Source organism: Paroedura picta, chromosome 2, assembly GCF_049243985.1.
Source record: "Paroedura picta isolate Pp20150507F chromosome 2, Ppicta_v3.0, whole genome shotgun sequence".
NCBI classification, from domain to species: Eukaryota; Metazoa; Chordata; class Lepidosauria; order Squamata; family Gekkonidae; genus Paroedura; species Paroedura picta.
Window position 1 is genome coordinate 79395677 of NC_135370.1, and position 19931 is coordinate 79415607.

The 19931-nt window shown below is 43.6% G+C and overlaps 1 protein-coding gene and 1 long non-coding RNA gene across 2 annotated transcripts in view; one reads left to right on the top strand and one right to left on the bottom strand.

The window, feature by feature from the left end:
* On the top strand, positions 1 to 12046 carry LOC143829763 (uncharacterized). Its single transcript, XR_013228227.1, has 3 exons — positions 1 to 403; positions 4971 to 5088; positions 11137 to 12046. It is a non-coding gene; the product is annotated as an uncharacterized LOC143829763 (long non-coding RNA).
* DDB1 (damage specific DNA binding protein 1) overlaps positions 8235 to 19931 on the bottom strand; it is a 26880-nt gene continuing 15183 nt past the window's right edge. Inside the window, exons 16-27 of the mRNA XM_077321123.1 lie at positions 18981 to 19188; positions 17553 to 17648; positions 17157 to 17268; positions 16252 to 16375; positions 15852 to 16016; positions 14196 to 14290; positions 13901 to 14071; positions 12880 to 12989; positions 12593 to 12762; positions 12224 to 12326; positions 9055 to 9178; positions 8235 to 8932 (exon numbers count right to left, since the gene is read on the bottom strand). Of these exons, the coding sequence (XP_077177238.1) occupies positions 8849 to 8932; positions 9055 to 9178; positions 12224 to 12326; positions 12593 to 12762; positions 12880 to 12989; positions 13901 to 14071; positions 14196 to 14290; positions 15852 to 16016; positions 16252 to 16375; positions 17157 to 17268; positions 17553 to 17648; positions 18981 to 19188 (1562 nt within the window). The 3' untranslated portion in view covers positions 8235 to 8848. The remainder of the gene's footprint in view (positions 8933 to 9054; positions 9179 to 12223; positions 12327 to 12592; positions 12763 to 12879; positions 12990 to 13900; positions 14072 to 14195; positions 14291 to 15851; positions 16017 to 16251; positions 16376 to 17156; positions 17269 to 17552; positions 17649 to 18980; positions 19189 to 19931) is intronic.

Below are 19931 nucleotides of genomic sequence, written 5' to 3' on the forward strand. Positions count from 1 at the left end.
CAGACTCCTCCCCACAGCCAGGCTCAGATTCCTTAGCTCCCCCAGCCCATGTGTTAGGAATGGAAAACTCTGCCTCCCCGCCTGTGTGTGTGTGTGTGTGTTTGTGTGTGTGTGTGCTTGCTTTCCCCCCTCCCCACAAGGACAGAGGCACCATGAGAGGAGATGCAGGGGGAGGATCCCAGCCTTCCAAACACAGCAGCTCTGTTGTTTGACTGGGAAGAGACTCTCCCCCCACTCTTGCAGGAGTCTCCTTTCCCACATCTGGCAAGGCTCAGGAATCCCCCCTCCCCTTTTCCCTCGCTGGGCTGCTTTCCCAGCCATGCACCGAAGAGGAGCTGAAGCAGATAAAGCGTTCCAAGCCAGATCCAGTGGCGGCAGACGACACATGAGGATCATGTCAAACGTGAGTAGCCCAGAGGTGCTCTTTTGAGATAAGGTAGGTGTTCTGATCCAAGGAGAGACTGCAGGATAAAAAGAGAGAGAAGGGCCAAACCAAAAGCCCTCAGAGAGTTCTACTGCACTCCCACTTCACATTTTCACTGTACGCTTCAAAAAGAAAAGAAAGAAAAGCAGGTGTCTTTAACCAAAGTATTATTTGCAATATGTACAGGCCTTAGCTGAGACAGGAAAATACATCTAGATGATCTGTATGGCCTCTTCCAACTCTATGATTCTATCTCCTCCCTGTCCCATACATTAATTGATAGAATCACCATTTAAAGTATGCTAATACCAGTCATGGAGTTGAAGTTGGACTAATTAAAATTGTAACTAGTAAAAATTGTAATAATGGGCCATTATCACTAGCCAGCTCAGCATATCTCAGCAGAGAGACATGCTGAAAATTAAGGTAGACGCTCACCACAATCAAGTTGGGATTTAGAAGGCACAGTAGCCCTATTTACAGGTTAAAGTGAACACACATCCTACGTGTACATGCATTGACCTGTTTACAAAGAAGAGCCAACGCATATTCACTTAATGTGGGGCTTGTGTCACGGTCAACTCTACATGCATGGAAGGTCACATGAGAATTATTCTACACATGCACTTTAAAAGCCACATTTACACTGTAAGTGGATGATTCAGGTCCTTACTGTAAATTGTAAACAGGGCCGTTGTCCATTCATGTAGGACAAGAGACCATGTTGCTGACAGATCAGGGCAATTTGGAAGCATCAGTCTAGAATGGCTCTAAAGAACATCGTTTGGAGGAGAACCCCATCTAGGAGTTCCCTTTAGGACAGCAATGAACGGGGAAACAACCCCTTTGGAAAATGGCCTCATAGCGGGCCCATGCTCTGCTCCCCTTTCCAAGAATGCTAAGCAGGTAGAATATCCGATCAGCCAGGAGAGGGCAACTGCACCCACTTGATGCAGCTGAAGAGCCAGCTGGAGGGAAAGGAAGCCTGCTTCTCAATTGTCACCCCATCTGCAGAATAGATTGGTTGGGGTAGTGAGTCTTGTCCCAGCCCCATCACAACTTACTAGGCCTAGGATGTACTATGGTTGTGAAAGTCGGCTTGGTGTAGTGGTTAAGAACAGCTGCCTCTAATCTGGAGAACCGGGTTTGATTCCCCACACCTCCTCCACATACAGTCAGCTGACTGACTTTGGGCTTGTCACAATCCCTGATAGTGTTATTCTGGCTGAGCAGTTCTGCCAGAACTCTCAACCTCACTCACCTACTTCACAAGAGTGTTTGTTGCGGGGAGAGGAAGAGAAGGCAATTGTGTGCCGCTTGGTGACTTCTTCAGGCAGTGAAAAGCAGGTTATAACAAAAACAATTTTCTATCTCCTGTTTTGGCTGGTTACTCTACCTGCAGTAGTCATGGCTCAGCACAGTGTAGCCCAAGCTGTCTGGGCCCACTAGGGCCAGGTGATGATGAGCTGCAGCTGCTGGTGGCTGTATGGTCAGCCAAAAAGAAAATGATAGGGCTGGGCAATGTGTGTTCACTGGGCAGGGCTCCTACAGTTCAGAAGCTGCCCTCCCCAAGAGGGATAGACAATGATAGGATTCCACAAAGTACCCCCCCCCCCCCGTAAAGGAGAGAGAAGGAAACAGGGCAGGGAAGGTCTCAGTGAGGCAGCCTCACGGGCAGCAACCCACTGAGAATTTTCCCATGGAGTTTAATGGTTAGTTTGTGTGTACTTTTGAAGGTGAAACATATGGAGCCAGCGTGGTGTAGTGCTTACGTGCAGCAGCTTCTAATCTGGCGAGCCGGGCTTGATTCCCTGCTCCTCCACACGCAGCCAGATGAGTGATTTTGAGCTCATTATAGTCCTGATTGTGCTGTTCTGACCGAGCAGTCCTGTCAGAAGCTCTCTCTGCCTCACCTACCTCACAGAATGTTTGTTGTGGGGAGAGAAAGGGATTGTAAACCACTTTGAGGCTCCTTCGAGCAGGGAAAAGTGGGCTATAAAACCCAACCCTTCTTCTTCCTGACCTCCCCCTTGCTAGGTTGTCAGCTACCAAGTATAGAACCGTGGATTCCTCAGTGTGGACTCAGAAGAAAAAAGGAAATCCCGAGGCACAATGATAAAGTAGTCTTCTCTATGTTTATAAGTGAAAAGGTTATAACATAAAGTCTAAATGGTCAAACATATGATCCAACATGAAGAGTCAACCAAAATGAGATCCTAGGTTAAGTGACCCGCTTTCTGTTTTATCTTCATCAGTGGTTGCTCTTCCAATATACTGTCATAGTAATAGTTGTAGTATCACATTGGCAAAATGCTCATAATCATCTGGGGATTTCATAAAGTGCTCTACAGCAGCACAAAGTAAAGTTAATGTCCCTTTTTCTTCTCCAAAAGCTGAGCCCAAGGTTGGTGGTTGAAGAGAATGTGCTTTTAAGGAGCTGAAAAGTTGGAGATGGGGAGGATGAAGTGAGCAAGGGGGTAGGCTAACCATACATACCATTTTGAAGGGGATAGTTCCCTTTTTTACATTTTCTGGCTGTCCCATTTTAATAAAAATGTCAGTTTTGTCCCCTTTTTAATAAAAGGTATATACTCATTGTAGTGTTTTTGGTTTGCCTTTGTTAATATAACCCATGTCATTTTCATTTAGATTTGATATCTATGAAACAGTTAGAATTTGGGCCTAGAGTGCAAAGGACATGGACCATGGGCAGCTGGTAAACTTGCACTGCATGAGTCCCACTCCCTCAGTTCTTCTGGCCTGCAAAGAGAGAGAATGTTTCCACACAAGTGATATTGTTCAGATTTGTATTTTTAAAGGGTCAGGTTTTTTGCCCGTTTCTGCACTGAAATCCACTTCTTCATGTGCAGACCCAAATTGCTCCCTCACTTGGCCTGCAACAAAGGAACCCCCAGAAAACCTGATTTCATATTTTCAAGCAGGGTCTAATAGGGTCTACTGACCCCTGTGAAGTTTCACAGACTTTTAAATTAACTTTACATCAACAAGAGGAGAAACTTTGAAGGGAATGGATGGCAGTCAACATAAGGCAAGTGCAACAGAGAAAAGAGATTGAACAAAATCTAGATCTGGCTTTACTGCCCTACCATTCTATGGTACACTTGCACTTTAAAACAGATAAACAGTGGACTGCATCTCTTTCTGTAGACTTTGATAGCCTGGTAATAATCCATCCTGCCAAGTCACATTGTTTGCTTCTCTCAAGGGAAAGAAAACAAAGCAAGAAAAAAACCCCTCTTCAGAGAGCTGCAGCTGCTTTCTCTCCAACTGAGTTTCTCTCTGGCTGAAGAGAAGCACCAGTTGGAGGTACGGCAGCCAGAGGTTCACAGTTGTCCAGTGTATTTCCCCCAGCCCCAAAGAAGTACCTGGAAGAAGCAGGGGAACTGAGAAATAAGAGGAAACCCAATGTCAGTGTCAAAACAAAGTCCAGAGCTGGATAGACCAAAGTTGTATCTAGTCCAAGATCTTGCTTCCAGCACTGGTCAGGCAGAGGCCCCTGTAGGTTTTTTCCAACTCCAGATTAGGAAATACTTGGAGATTTGTGGGGGTGGAGCCTGAGTAGGGCAGTGTTTAGGCAGAAGATTGGCTTCAGCCAGGATATCATGCCATAAAGTTTACCTTCCAAAGCGGCCACTTTCTCCATCAGAGAAAGAGATTCCCTGGAGATCAGTTGTAATCCCACAGGATTCCCTGCCACCTGGAAGTGGGCAACCCTAGGGCACGGAGAGGCTTATAAGCAGATCAGGAAGGCACCGACTTCTTCAGTATTGACCCAGCATATGGTATTCAGAACTGTACTTAAATTTGAACATGGAGGCTATGTTTAGCAATCGTCATTAATAGGCATTGACTCATTCCACATGTATGTACCTTTAAAAAGAGCATTCTACACTAGGAACCACTGCTACAGTCTCGGCTAATGCGCATATAAATTATGCTCCCCCATCAGGCTGACTTGGCACCCATGTTGGAAACTACCATTTTAAGCAGGCTGTGGTCTGTTTTTATGCTGGGTTGGGTTTTTAGTGCTGGATTAATAGTTTTTATTATTTTTATTTTGTACTTCACCTCAGGCAGATTCCTGGAGAGGTTGGATTAAAAAAAAAAGTTCAAAATAAATGTTTGCCCCTTCTTGCATACAGATGTTATGGGGAGTCCTCCATGTAGTGTTACATAAAATATAAGCCTTCTCATGAAACATAATGAATGAATAAGGAGCAAGTGTGCATTCAGGTATGCAAATCTGAGGGAACAGGAGCTAGAACGTCAAAAGCCTCTCCACACTTGCTTTGACGGTAGCCAAGAGCAGAGCCATTCTGGGGGAATGACAGAGAGGTCAGACCCTTCTCCCACAATATCCTAGTATTTGTTTCTTTCAAAAAGGTGCTTCGAGCCCCAGTACTTACAAAAAAACATTAAACAAACATGTTCTCACTTTCCAGTATTCTAGCTGCTGAAGACATATGTATTTGGCATGATTGACATATCATGGTTGAAATGGCCGTCTCATGTTTCATTTCCACAGGTAGAGTAATACGAAGCGGGAGCCAACTAGACTTCACATCTATCGTATACAACTTAGGAAGGGACACACTCACCACTCTTCCTTCAAGCTGGCGATAGACTAATTACTGTTGCTGAAGGTAGGCAGATTTAAAGGGCACATGATGTTTCTCCCAGTTTGAAAACACTCACCAGTCTAAATTATGTTTTTCTTCCTGATTGGAAAACAACACGGTGCTGGTTTCTGATGAGTAAAAAAAACGGGGTAGCCATATACATCTACTGGCTTGGGCTGGGATAGGTCTGTGGTAGATTTAGTTTGTGTTGCATAACCTCTGTGTACCTACCAGAAGATGGTTGTACCACAGTTGTCTGCATTGAAGTCTCTTATGGACATCTGCTGGAAGGCTTTAAAACCTCACTTGTACTTGTATTAGAGTTTTGCTTTTTGGTCCTTCAGCACCTGCAAAAATTATATTCTACATAAAAGGAGACTGTGTTCTGGGTTAAACACAGCCTACTGCTAACTGTATTAAATATGAAAACTTGCAACGCTGTATATAATATAGTATTGTTAAAAGCTGCACATATACATTTATTCATAAGTAGGAATATGAATTATTTACATTGATTTATGGGGGCCCTCCAAATAAATTCAGTTGCCCCATCCCTAATACCACTTTTCTAGTTGTTGGCCTGCAACTGTATCCGACCTCAGTTCTCAACCAGTGTGCTGTGGCATGTGTGGTGTGTGTGTGTGTGTGTGTGTGGGGGGGTAATTTAAGATTCCTCCCCCCCCCCAGTGGCCAATGATGGGTCCGGAGGAGGTGGGAAGGGCCCTGGCCCTCTCACTTCAAGTGTACCTGCGGTGGTTTGACAAGTGGAGTGTTTTTGTTTTATCACGAGGGGTTGGCAGAGGGGCCTGTCTCAGCCTAGCACCCAACTATGGCTGAGACAGGCCCCTGGTGAGCTTTGGGCTTGAGGGGCAGCAGAGGGGTATCCCTCAAAGCCTGGGGGGGGGAATAGCAATTTTCAGGGGTCCCTACATGGTCAAAAAGTTGAAAAAGCCTGCCCTACCTGGACTATTTGCCCACCACTTTCCCCTATGGATTTCTCATGAAAAATGACAAGGCAGGCAATTCAAAAGGCACTCAATATGTATGCCACTTGCCTGAATATCAAACTACTTTCCCACTTGTGAACATTAATAGATACACAAATGTAAGATTTCCGCAAGTGGCATGCATGAGCAATGGCCATCTTAGTTCCAGCTATGATATGCTTTTAGTTTATTTAAGGCCAAACCAAAAGAACAGCTGGGAATAGAATGCAGTAGTCTCAACATTTCAAAAGCCTCAGATCTCTTAATCATTCCTTCTGGGAGTAGAGCCAGCCTGTTTGAGGGAGCTCCCTACTATAAAGCAGCTTGGCCACTGACTCCACAGGGTTAGATTACACGGCCTGCATCTCTTGCAAAGCAAACGTTTCCCGCAACTACCCTGCTCCAAGGGAAAACCTTTTGAAGAACAAAATGCTTTTCTACTTTTGGCACTAGCAGCCGTAACACCTGCATGGTACAACACAGGATGAACAATGAAGTTAAATGCGAGTGATGCTGTTAGAATGCCTTCAGGAAAAAGAGAAAGCAATCACAGTTATCCAGTACATAAAGATTTGTACAGGACACAGCTTTATGCTACAGCCATAACAAGTACTAGGAGCAATGGACCTAAACAGTTTGAGATGGTTACTTATGAAATAGTCCTCCCTTTACTGAACATTACATAGAATTGTGTAGTGATGCTCCAGTATGCCATATGTCAGTCTGCCCAAGAATTTGTGCTATCACAGGACACTCTGTATGGTAAGGACTGTCCATCCATCCTGCAAAAAGCAACCCGTGACACAGTTGGAATCTAGATGATATACTAGCTGTCAATGAGGCAGAATCAGACCTTCTCCTTCTACACTTCAAAAGGAGAGGAATGGAGCAGGACAAAGAGCTTCCTTTAGTCTTCCGAAAAGTGCTTGAAAGGAACAGCTGAAGCCCCATAAGACCAATTTGAATAATTGTATTTATTTATTTATTTATTTAATTATTTATTTATTTATTTATTAGACTTATAGCCCGCCACTCCCACAAGGCTCGTGGCGGGTCACAATCAATAAACCCCGCATAAAACCCCTAATACAATCAAACCCTCCTAAAAATCAAGTAAGCCCAACCTAACCCGAACCAATCCAAGTGGCAGTGGCACTCCGCAACTCAAAGATGTCCTGGGAAGGAATAAAAGAATTACCGCCAGAGGAATCCTGCAGGGGGATCCGATCTATCGAGGCGCCAGCCTCAACCATAGACCTGGCGGAAGAGCTCCGTTTTGCAGGCCCTGCGGAAAGCTGGTAAATCCCACAGGGCCTGCAGCCCCTCTGGGAGTTCATTCCATCAGGTAAGGGCCAGGACCAAAAAGGCCCTGGCCCTGGTTGAGGCCAGACGCGCCTCCCAGGGACCGGGTACAACCATCAAATTTGTACCTGCCTTGTCTCAAGGAAGCCTGAGCTCAGTACCACTAAGGATTGAATGCAATTCTTCCTGAATAGGTTAAATTTGGGGTGAGGGGGAGGAAGAGCCACTGGTAGTAAGAACTCGTTTTGAATGTAGCAGGCTAAGGAGAATGAAATACAGTAAGACAATGGGTGTCATTTGTCATCTTTGCCAGCAGAGGAAGGGAGATGGGTGGTTCCCAGGAGGAAAGGGTAATGGTAGCAGCTTCTAGTACAATTCAGAGCTAGTCTCAATCCTTGGAATTCTACCTCTTCTAGGCTGAAGGATAGAATCCAGTATCAAGATCAGCACTCAGCAACAAACAAAAGCTGCTCAAATGTCATTTGTCATCTTTGCCAGCAGAGGAAGGGAGGTGGGTGGTTCCCAGGAGGAAAGGGTAATGGTAGCAGCTTCTAGTACAATTCAGAGCTAGTCTCAATCCTTGGAATTCTACCTCTTCTAGGCTGAAGAAGGATAGAATCCAGTATCAAGATCAGCACTCAGCAACAAACAAAAGCTGCTCAAATCAATGCTCCATCACTTTAATCTAGGAAAGTGTTAGCCAGCCTTCGGTAAGACAAAGTGGGACAGAGACAGTTTTGAAAGAAATTAGATACTAAAGGTGAAAATGAACATGAAGAACATTCACTTGAGCATAGCTAGAATATCTTAGCCCCTGTCCATCCATCCCCCAAGTCCAGGCACAACAGAACAGGGAGACAATATAACCACAGCAGACTGTCCTTTCCTCTTGGACTACTTTATTTGGTAAAATTCCAAAACCAACAAACAGAAAAATTTATTTTCGAGCCCCTTCTCCCTGAATAGGCAGCAAGGCCTGGGGGTAGAAAGGCCTTCCACCCACTTGGATTCCCCACCCAGACAGGCACCTCAATATGCCTGAGTAGGCACCATTTTCCGTCTCCCCAACACCAGACACAGCCATCTAGCCACACCTCATCCAAACAGAAGAGGAAAAAAAGACTTCCACTTCAAACACAAGGGGAAGAAATCCAAATAAAGATACAGAAAGACAACAGTGAATGAGTTGTGGGAGGAGTCTAGGTAGGGGATGCACCTTTGCCAACTGCTAGCTGTTACTCACAAGGAACAGGCCTGGGTTGGCAGATGAGAGCCCTAGGATTGGTGAGTCCAAGCAGAATGTGATGTCATCAACAGCCAACATTGCATCCACAAGTCCCTAGTGAGATGGCTTCATCAGTCCACAGATTCCCCACTTTCCCCCAGGCACATTGCTACTGCCTCTAGTGCAACTGGCTAGGGGGCCCCAGCTGCAAGTGGGAAAGATTCCATAGGCTAGCATGGAAGAAGGTGCTAGGAAATATCTCCTCATCCAGCTAGTGGATACGGGTGAGTTCCTCCACAATCTTAATCAGATCATCCACTGTGGCCTCCCTCTTCATCCCGCTGCCATCATCGATCTGAAACAAGCAGGGAAGAAGCACAGTCATTCTGCAGAAATGGTGGGGAGGGTTGCACTGCTCTTGAGTGAGAAGGGCTTGTCTCAAAGTCTCCTCCCAAAGGACTAGTTTTCCCAGCTTACCTGTAAGTTAGCCACCACCTCCTGCATCTTGGGCCGACTGATGTCTAGAAAGCTTTCAATCAAGTCTCCATCAATAAACCCAGTTGCTAGCTCTGTCTTGCGTTCTGTATGAAAGGACCTCCAAGTGCAATTAAGAGTCAAGGAAACAAATCTCGTGACACCACCACCCTTTGGTTCCTCTCTCATGAATCAAGCACAAATCGTAACTCACGTCTTCCACATGCAAGAACAGTAGCAGCCACCAAAACATGAACACATTTTTACAACATTCACTCAACCCTTCTACAAAATTAGCCTATAGACCAGGCATTGCATCTTTATGCCCATTGTGCTTGGCTACAGATAAATAGCAGCAACTGATCAGAAAGAAGACACACCTAGTGACTGCACTGTTCTGAAACAACAGCTGAGTTCAGAGGAAAGCTTTAGGTATTTAAGAAGCTGGTGATCTAGAGATGCGCAATAACACCAAACAGAAAATCCTAGTTCCCAATGTTGCATTGCGTCACCTCCTCAGAATAAAAAAGGAGCATGCTTCAGAGCCATATGCTTTAAAGAGACTTCTAATGTCCAATCCCTGAAGAGCTGGTATCTTTTAAAATAGGCTCATTCTAGGTGCAGATTTTTGTGGATTTTATCTTTAAGGGAAAAATCAGAATTGACAGGGATATGAAGAGCAAAACCAGAAGTCTACTGACACCACCTCAGGGCTGCTCAAGGAGCATGGAGTCAGCCTGAAGGGGGCTGCATGCTCTTAAAGGAGCAAGTTTATAGACAAGGGTATCTTGTTTTAAAGGTAAAGGTATCCCCTGTGCAAGCACCGAGTCATGTCTGACCCTTGGGGTGACGCCCTCCAGCGTTTTCATGGCAGACTCAATATGGGGTGGTTTGCCAGTGCCTTCCCCAGTCATTACCGTTTACCCCCCAGCAAGCTGGGTACTCATTTTACCGACCTCGGAAGGATGGAAGGCTGAGTCAACCTTGAGCCGGCTGCTGGGATTGAACTCTTGTTTTAGGGCATAGTTAATGCCTCCTTTTTCCAGCAACAGATACCCTTGAGTTTTAGTACATCTTACCTAGCTTTTGATCTTATTTGTTGTCATTCATCAATATCTTTCCATATTTTTGGCCTATCAAAGTCCTTCAGGACTAATTTTTGGCCTTTTGTCTCCCTACAGATGATAATATTGCATTCAATTATATAATTTTGTTCCTGGAATATCTTTTGTGTAGCTTGACAATATCTCCAATTACTTCTTTTCCTTGGATTCTTAAGTCCTTTAAACTTCAATATGGACAAAAGTATGACTTTCTGTTGATATAACATTTTTAGCAACATTTAATATCAGTGGTAAAGTACTTCCATTTTCTTATGCAGTCTGTACCTTCTGTTGGAAAGATAAAGCACACAACTCGGAGAACTTTAATGTTTTGACAGATAATTTTTCTTCTTGTAATTTCTGAGTCAGCCAACGTGGTATAGCAGTTAGGAGTAGTGAACTAGGATCTGAGAGACCTATGCTCAAACCCTCACCACCCTCACCATCACTGGGTTGACTCGGGGCCACATACCTTCTCTCAGCCAAGCCTACTTCATAGGATTGTGGTAAAAATGCAGGTGTGAGGAGGAGAGCCATGAATATTGCCCTGAGCTCCTAAAGGGCAGGGATGGACGAATGTTCAAGAGAGATAGAGATCTCCATAGTACTACTAAGGTTGGTCCAGTGGCCTCCATAGTGACAATGCTGACACCAAACAAAGTACTTGTTTTGGTTTTGTATGGTTCTTAAATAAGTAAACCTCAAAAATATTATTTAAACACAATTTGGATGTTTCCTTTCTGCCCTGTGATCATAGTCTTCCATAAGCAAGTGAAAACTTCAGTATTTTGCTTGGTGTTTACTTAATGACCCTCCTTGCTGTTATGTGGTTAACTGTTAATTTTTCATGTATTTTTAAAAGCTTGTTTTAAGGATTTTCATTGTTCACTGCCTTGTGGGCCCTAAGTTGGGTGGAAAGGTGGCATAAAAATGTTTAAATAAAATAATAAAAGCTCTAATTGCTTTGTTCACTTCTTTCTAGTACTGAAGTGATTGGTGCCTATTACATCCATGAAAAGAGCAAAACTGCCACTCCAGACAAGATGAGGAACTTCTACATAGTCCGAAGACTTCCATAGAATCCAGAAATATATCCTTATCCATGGTTCCTCTATATATTTGTGAAAAAGCCTGGGGGGTAGAACGTGTCCAGCTGTCCAAGTTGGAATAGGGCCAATCAGGGTGCGGCCAGCAAAGCTGACTGCACCCTGATTGGCCCTGCCCCTGCAGCTCCCGCCCTCCACCCCTGGACTCTAGCCTCTTTGCTCTCAAGATGCGCCTCAGTGCCTGGAGCCAGCAGCAGGTAAGGGAAGAGGGCCCTGGGCAAAGGGTCATGTTAGAGGGCCTGCTAATGAGGGGTTCCTGGCCTGCGTAATGCCTGCTAAGGAACTGTCCCAGGCCTGCTAACAAGCTGCCCAGGCCCTGCCTGCCCCACTTGATCCAGCTGCAGCCCAAAGCCACCTTAAGCTACCTGGCCAGGAGCCAGGGGAGGGGGGCCCTTTCAAGGCCCGTTCTTAGGAACGGGCTTTGAAGCTAGTATCTTTATAAATTAACCAAAAAAAAGGGAGGGACCCTCAAACCAACTTGATGAATTCTGAATATCTAATTAAAAAAAGGTGGCCGGGGGGAGGCATTAGGCTACTCAATCTTCTGAGAATGTAAATAATCTTGGAAGTGGAGATTTTGGTGGGTTAAGCAGGATTTCCAGATTGTTCCTTTCCTTTTATAATTTGTTTACCTGTTAATGATCTTGATCTTTGTACTCTAATAATTTCCTCTTATTTAAGGCTCCTTTCTCTTTTCGCTTGCGTTTCCCTCTCCCTTTCTGCAAGTAATGCCACAACATTCACTTTTTGAATTAAAAAAAGCTTTGCGATATGAGGCCCTCTTAACACTTCTCACAATTTTTTTAAGCCTCCATTCATGGTGATTTTTTTTCTCTTTATCCCTAGCTCTATGTGCAAATCTGAGAGGAATATGACCTGTCTTTTAAATCAATATCCTTGTACAATACTTAGTATTTTAAAATTAATACATTAAACAGGCAGTGACGGGGTGGGAAAGGATATAAGGAATGTTCAATTTTCCCCACACTCTTGATGACTTTGTTGAGTCTGTTCTGCAGATCAAGCAGGAGGTTATACCAGCTTTCTGAAAGTGAGGTTACCAGTCCTACAAAAGATAAAAGTGTTACAATGACTTTTCCAAGGAACATATAACTGTTAACATTTAAGAGTTAACATTTGCCCACCCAGTCATGGAAGATGCTGTTCTATCTCAGGATGAAGATAGAACACACATATCCCTCCCAGAATCCCTTATTTGCACTTCTTGGTTTTTCCAGAAGTTCCATGTTAATAGCCCTCAACCCCCCTAATTTAATATCCACAAATGGTGGCAGGCCTGTTTCAAGAAAGATGGACAGGCTGTAATCTTACCAATCATTCCGTTGACTGTACCAAAAAGTACTGAGCCCTGTGTTGGTGTGGATGTTTCACCCAGATTCTGCATGACCAGAGAGCCATGACAAAAGACGTTGACAAATTCACCCAGATGGAACAGCCCGAGCTCCTGAAGATGCTGCCGTTCCTCATCAGTTGTGGCCGCGCTGCAATACAGGAAGTCTACTGAACAAAAACAACCAGGAGAGCTCTCTCCCCCACAACCCCACTCTGTTATGAATGCCTCAGGCTTTCTTTTCTCCATCTTATGTGGAGGAACTCACCTGTCCTTCTGACACACAAACAAGTTAAACGCATTTTCTGCCCCAAGGAAGTTGTCATCATCCAAAATCTCTACAGCACTCATCCAATTTGGATTAAAGTCTCGAGCAATCTGAAAGGCAGGATAGATAACCCTCTAATGGCATGCAACAATCTGTTTGCAAGTCCTCAGTGCAAGACCCTTTGTTTTTCTGTGCCCTACATTGCAGTTTTGGAATTTCTCTCACCCAGAAACCTAACTGATTACAGAAGGGGTGAAACAATAGATCTATTAGAAAAGACACACATGCAAGAAATAACTATATGGTTCAGTCTCTTGCTTAGTTACAGCCTCTATCTTACAACAGAGTAAGTGAGAATTCTGGGCAATTGTACAGCTCAGAAAATTTAAGAATGATTATAATAATCTAACAAAATCAGAGTCCAATAGCACCTTTAAGACCAACAAAGATTTATTCAAGGCATGAGCTTTTGAGTGCAAGCACTCTTCTTCAGACTCAGAGTGCTTGCACTCAAAAGTTCATGCCTTGAATAAATCTTTGTTGGTTTTGTTGTGCTGCTTCAGACCGACACTTGAATCTATAATAACAATCTAGAAAGGCATTCTCTTCTCCATGAAGATTCCATTTTCTACCCATGCCCAGAATTCAAAAAAGCTTGAATGTAGCATAGAATTGTATGGAGTACACTTGAGACATTTAGCACCAGAAGTAGAAAATCCATATAATTTCCCAATTTCTAATGTATGAATGATTAAAAATAAAACAACTGATAGTTCACTATCATTTCCTGGCATCTAAGATGTGCAACCTCAGACAGCCACCTCACTCCACTCAAAATAGGGCTAGTCCCTAAAGAGGACTGAATGTCACATTTACAGCTCCAACTTTACTGTGCTGTGATGAGCATATGCTACTATGGATCGTTACTTCTGTAGCCCAGACTGATTAGAAGAGGAGAAAAAACTATGTTCCCATCCAGCACCCTAAATTGTGGCATCTATTAAGGTCTAAGCACTGATACCTCTTCAAAGTTGCCTTCCATAGGCTTGTAGGCAAGCAAAAGGACAGAGCGCATCAGATCTCCGACTAAGATGAAGTCGCCCTTTGTCTTTACGTAGAGTGCCATGATATTGTTGTAATGATTGCATTCGGTGCGAAGCTCTTTCTCGGCTGTCCACTCATACAGCCGTACCTGGTGGGAGAGACGTATAAGGTCCAAGCCAAAATACAGCGCTGGCCCAACCAAAATGTTCACCCAACGTGCTAATCACCTCAGCTCTGGGGAACACCAATGGAAGGGCTTTCAGAAGCCTTACCGTGCTGTTTATGCTGGCTAGGAGTTTTCCATTGAATTCCACCATGGAATACACAGCTCCTTTCACTTCTTTCTCTGCCACAGTCTGCAATTTGCCTAGGAGACACAGCAATACAAGAAGAAGAGCTGGGTTTTATACCCTACTTTTCATTACTCAAAGGAGTTCCAAAGCAGCTTACAAACACCGTTTCTCTCCACAACAGACACCCTGTGAAGTAGCTGGGTCTGAGAGAGCTCTAATAAAACTGACTAGCCTAAAATCACATCTGGCTACAAGTGGAAGAATGAAGAATCAAACCTGGCTCCAATGCTCTTAACAACTAGCCCATGCTTGCTTTCAATTGTTCACAAGCCTTGAAAATGCATGCACTCTGCATTCCTCATGAAGCAGGATCCCAGGGTGGCTGGGGGCAGCTTGGAAGTGCCCCTGGGAGTGAGGATAAATTGCAACAAATTTGTGCTGTTTTGGAAAACTGTGTTAAGATCTTCCCAATATGCATATTTTTACTGCCCTAGAGATTATTTAAGTTTTTAAAATACCAAGGCATTAAGAGCTCAGGAGTCTTGGCACAAAGCTATCTCATGGGTTTATGACAATGCTCAGACAAAATACCCATCACTTAAAAAAAAAGAAAAACCCACTGTTGGTAATGTCCTCAGATCTCTGTGCCAGATAAGGCCTTACTGTTGTTTTGCACTGCATTATCTTGAACATTCGGGGGGGGGGGGGGAGGTTGTATATAGGAAACATGGTTGTAGTTTATTGCAGCAAGTTATCAAAAGTTGGGCCTTTAATTTGTATCTCTGCCTTAAGTCTTAGATAGAATTATAGAGTTGGCAGGGACATCCAAGGTTATCTAGTCCAACCCTCTGCACAATGCAGGAACTCACAACTACCTGACCAAACACAATGACGCCAATTTCATGCCCAAGTGATCCCGCCACCAAAAATCTCCAGAATCCAGCCTGGCCTGGGGAGAATGCACCTACCATCCCACATATAGATACTGACTGTAAGAAAGATATTGACTGTAAGTAAGTATTGACTATACGTAACTCAAAATATATTTTTGAACACATCTTTTTTGTATATTATTCAGAATAATTTATAAAATTAGTCATGGTTACTTTTTCCTTTCTTCTGCAGAACAATTTAACTTTTTAAAAAATGACTTTATTATTGTAATGTCTGGAGCTGTTCTGTAACATTGTTTGATCATTGAGGAAGACCAATCAGCTGAAACACATTTGGTCAGGGTCAATAATGATTTTATTCTTACTTGAGACTATTATTTGGTCCTATATTTGTTTTTATTGAATATGTAATAAATACTTGCATTATACTGGATTATATTTATGCTCCAATTTTAGACACAGAACTATTGAGCCTTTATATTCTGATTTCCTTACCTTTTGGTTCTTAATTTATAATGTAGTTTACCTTGCTGCATGTATTATCCTGTTTGTATTCCATCAATTTCAAAATTTGTTATCCGGTTGTTATGCTCTATGATATATCTTACACTGTTTTCTTTATTCCCTCTTTATTTTCATTTCATAATATGCTTTGCGGCTCAGTGAGAAATGCAGACTGTAAGTACAGTAAATAAATAAATATGTGAAACTATGGAAATTAATTCACATGACCCACTCTTACCATCAGAATAATGAAACACCACAATCCGGCCTTGCTTGGGTTCCGCTTCATCTGGATAAACCATGGCGGTGCCCACAATAAAATACGTATTGGGGTCTTTGCCCAGTTTGCAGGAGACCAGGCTTAGTGCATACTCATTCTGCAGAAACTGGTGAGCATGAAGCACTAAGGACAAACAGCGAGGAAACTGGTCAGAGCCCCACAAAACATATTTTCCAACATATGAAAGAGTTAAACATGCAGCAACTATAAATAATAGAATGGAAATGACCCTAAAACATGCTTACAATTCATGGGTCTCCATCCCACTGTATGTCCCCAACTTCCCTACCCTCCAATCTCTTTCTCCCATCATTACATGCCTCTCAAAAGGAGCAAAATACAGCCTAAGGAGCTGTACCTTCAAACGTGTGCTGATCTATAATGAGCAGGTTGTGCACCTCTACTTCTTCACCAAACGATGTCTCATGTGGAGCGGTGCTGCTCGAGAATAGCTTGCTGGAGCTCACACTGCTAGAAAGGGCCTGGAACAGGAACAGAAACATTACACTCTCCACTACTTCCATGGGCGGTGGAGGTACCAAAGGGACAGGAAAGCAAACAGGGAATTCAGTCAGGGGAAGGAAATAACCAAGCCCCACTGAATGGGGCCAACCTATTATATGTGCCCCAATATACCACAGGAATGAGACCGCTCCTATAAGAGCAGTATTTGCCAAGTGCATAAACATTAGCACCATATTTAGATTGAAGACAAGGAAACAGTGGAAGGATCTGGAAGATTGTTTTGGTTATGGCACAATACAGAAACAACAGATCAGTACTGCCAGGTTTCCTGGCAACTGTTAATTGAAGAGGCACTAGGAAAAGACACGAGAAGAGAAAAATGAGAAAAAAGACCTCAGGAGATGGATCAGTTTATGTAAGCACTAGACAATGGAAGGGAACAGGGATCTCCAGTGGGTGGATGGAGTGAAATATTTATTTAATATAATGTTCTATGTTTCCTAAAATGTTCCATGTAAGCCACCCTGGGCCATATGGAAAGGGTGGTATAAAAATCTAAAAAAATAAAATAAATAATAATAATTTCCACCACAGAGCAACAGTTATGAAACTCCAAGAAAGACAGAAGGACCACTCACTTTGTACTTGAGAATATGACTGGCAGACAGGAGTTAGAAGAGACTAGTCCTCTAACAATGATCAATCCCAGGAAAAACACAGTTGCAGCGGTCATGTTACTGATGCTAGCTGCTTGTATAACATCCCAGACCCATTTAAATTCAAGAGGTTTCCTTTCACCTGGGTGCTTGCACTGGGTCGCAGAGCAGTGGTGCCTCCACTGGAATCTTGAACCTCAATGCGACTGGAGAGCACTCCAAAACACTGAGAGACTTCCTGGTAGCAGATCTTTCTGCATGACAAAAATATAAGTACCATGATAGTGAACAAGACTCACACCAATGCTTTTAGGTAAATTGAACTTCAAGATCATTGAGAGTATTCCTCATCCCAAATCCTCTCTTGCAAGAGCCCCAAATAAAAACCTAATCTACCCTTTTCCAGACACTAGAAAGGGCAATAGAAAGAGGAAGCTCCCATAAACAATGAGGATGATGCATATCTCCAGTCCATCTTTGGCCCTGTAAAGGCTATTGGCCTACTGACTCCACGGCCCCAGGTTCCTGCTTGGCTCACCTGGGTGACTCATACAGCGGGACAGTGCGGATGTGCAACTTCTGAATCTCGTCAATGGTGCCAATTGTCAAAGTGCTGTTGTTAGCCAAAGCCAGGCTGAAAAAGGAGGATAAAAAAATGTTTTCAAGAAAGAAACACATCTCCCCCACCAAACCTCCCTGTACAATGCCTCCTTCTTTCATAATTCCTGCCCACATAGCTAAAGCAATGAAAAGAACACAAAGTTAAAGTTCATATCCTGTTTTCTCCAAATACTATGCTTGCACTAAATGAAATTGCAAGCTGCAGATATGCAGAAGTAGATGCATGTAGTGGGCAAGTGCCATGGCTTCCTGATGAGGGATTCTTCACGTGGATACTAGAGACAGAGAATTACTACACCAGGGAAGGAAGGTATTTCTGTGTATGGTTGTAGAAGAGAACCCGTATACTGACACCGAAGACCATCTTGCACATGATAGGAAGGGTACTTACTGTGAAGTGTGTGATGTTTGCATTTATGACACTGTTATTTGCTCCCATCTGTCTCCTTCAGCTCCTCTCTCACTGTGAAGAAGCAGCCTTTTTAGCTTCCTCATTAACTCCTGAGGATCACTAACCCTCGCAGGGACCGCCTCACTGCCAGTCTAAATGATCTTTTAGCTCATATGCATGCAGCTGTTCCCCATATCACAGTCCTCCTGCTCTTTAAGGGGGGGGGGATTCTGAACAGTCAGTCTCATAGTGGGATTAAATACCTGAAATGATGGCTGCTCTACTTTATCCTTACAACTGACCATCATCTGCTAACTTAAGAGGTACATGATGAGTGCCAAAATCACTCAAGATAACTTTGCACCTCAGCTTTACTGAGTTTGGTTAAGTTATAGGATAGTGCAGCCTAAAAATGCAGGCCACTGATATCAGAATGGGGATTGACAGTTTCTGAATAATTTTGCTTCTGACAGGGGGAGGAATGTAGCAGGAAGACTATTTCCTGTGTAGAGGCTAAATGAACAAGAGAGATGTGTTCTGGTGGTGATAGTGGTTTTCTAAAGATGATTCAGGCTGGCTGTGTGGGGATCTCTCCCCGTCTTCTTCCTTCAACACAGAACAGGAGCAACCTATCAGAGGAACTGGAAGAGATGGCTAGGAACAGCAAAAGGAAGAGGAGACAGTGAAATAATGTTTGTCCCTGGAATGCTGTTCTGGAGTTATTGTTTTGATACTGAGCTTCTAAATAAGCTGCTTATTCTTGTGGTTTTTCTATGGGCTGACTCAGACAGCCTATTTAAAGGTCCATTGTGAGCATCCCCAGCTCACACTGCTGTGCCACTGCACAAGAAAACTGCAGCTTACATATCAAGCAAGGCTAAGCAGGGAGGGAGGGAAAGTGTTGTGTTCTACCAACAGCAAGACAATTAAAGAGGAACAACCAAATACACCCACCTGTCGGGATACCCATCTGAGTTGAGAGGGCACATGTAGTTCACCTCCTTGAGGTTGACATTAGAGAAGACTAGTTTGTGATTGCTGCTGTAGATCACAGTTGGGCGGTCAGAGCAAGCAAACACATTGGTGGTGGAGAGGGAACGGAACGTCCTAAGAACTGTGGGCTGGGTCCCCAAAGTCACCTTCTTACGATCACTCAGCAAACCTGATGTGGAAAAGCAAAGGCATTAGGGGCTACCCCAGCTGATCTGATCCTGAAAACCTCCAGGCTAGCCTGGATTCCGACCTCTGCTTTGGAATAAAATGGGATCCTATGGAGTAGATGTTTCCCGAGTGGACCTCTGTTTTTGAAGATGTGCAACATAAAATGATTATCCAAATAACACTAGTAAGTTTGGGTTTTTAGTGTCACACAGCATCAGAAACAAGTTAAATAACCTGGAGACAAGCCAGAGTCACATGTGCTCAAAGTGCCCTCCAGTGGATGCTAATGTAAAACAGATTTTACAGAAAAAGGACTCATTTAATACTGCTTATGGAAAAAAAGGGAATTACTGGACTTTTAAGTGGTTTTATTTCTCATTTGCAAGCAGATGGTAAGGCTTCCCCTTCTTGTTAGCCCTATTCCTCCTGAATCAATCAAGTCACTCAAAGGAACTACTGGGTATGTAGGGAAAAATCCCTACACAAACTTCAGTCACTCCAGTAAGTTACTCTTAATCCAGACACTCAGATGTTGCCTGCTTCACTCATAGCTAGGGACGCATGCACACACTCACACACACAAATTCTCCTACCATAATAGGAAGCCAGAGAATTAGAGGTTGTTTTCCCACAGATTGTTTACTGATCTCACTCAAAAGTCAGCACATAAAAGCAGCCACTGGATTAGTTGAAGAGTGGGCAATGCTTTTGTACTACCTGAATTCAGCTGAAAAAGAACATGAT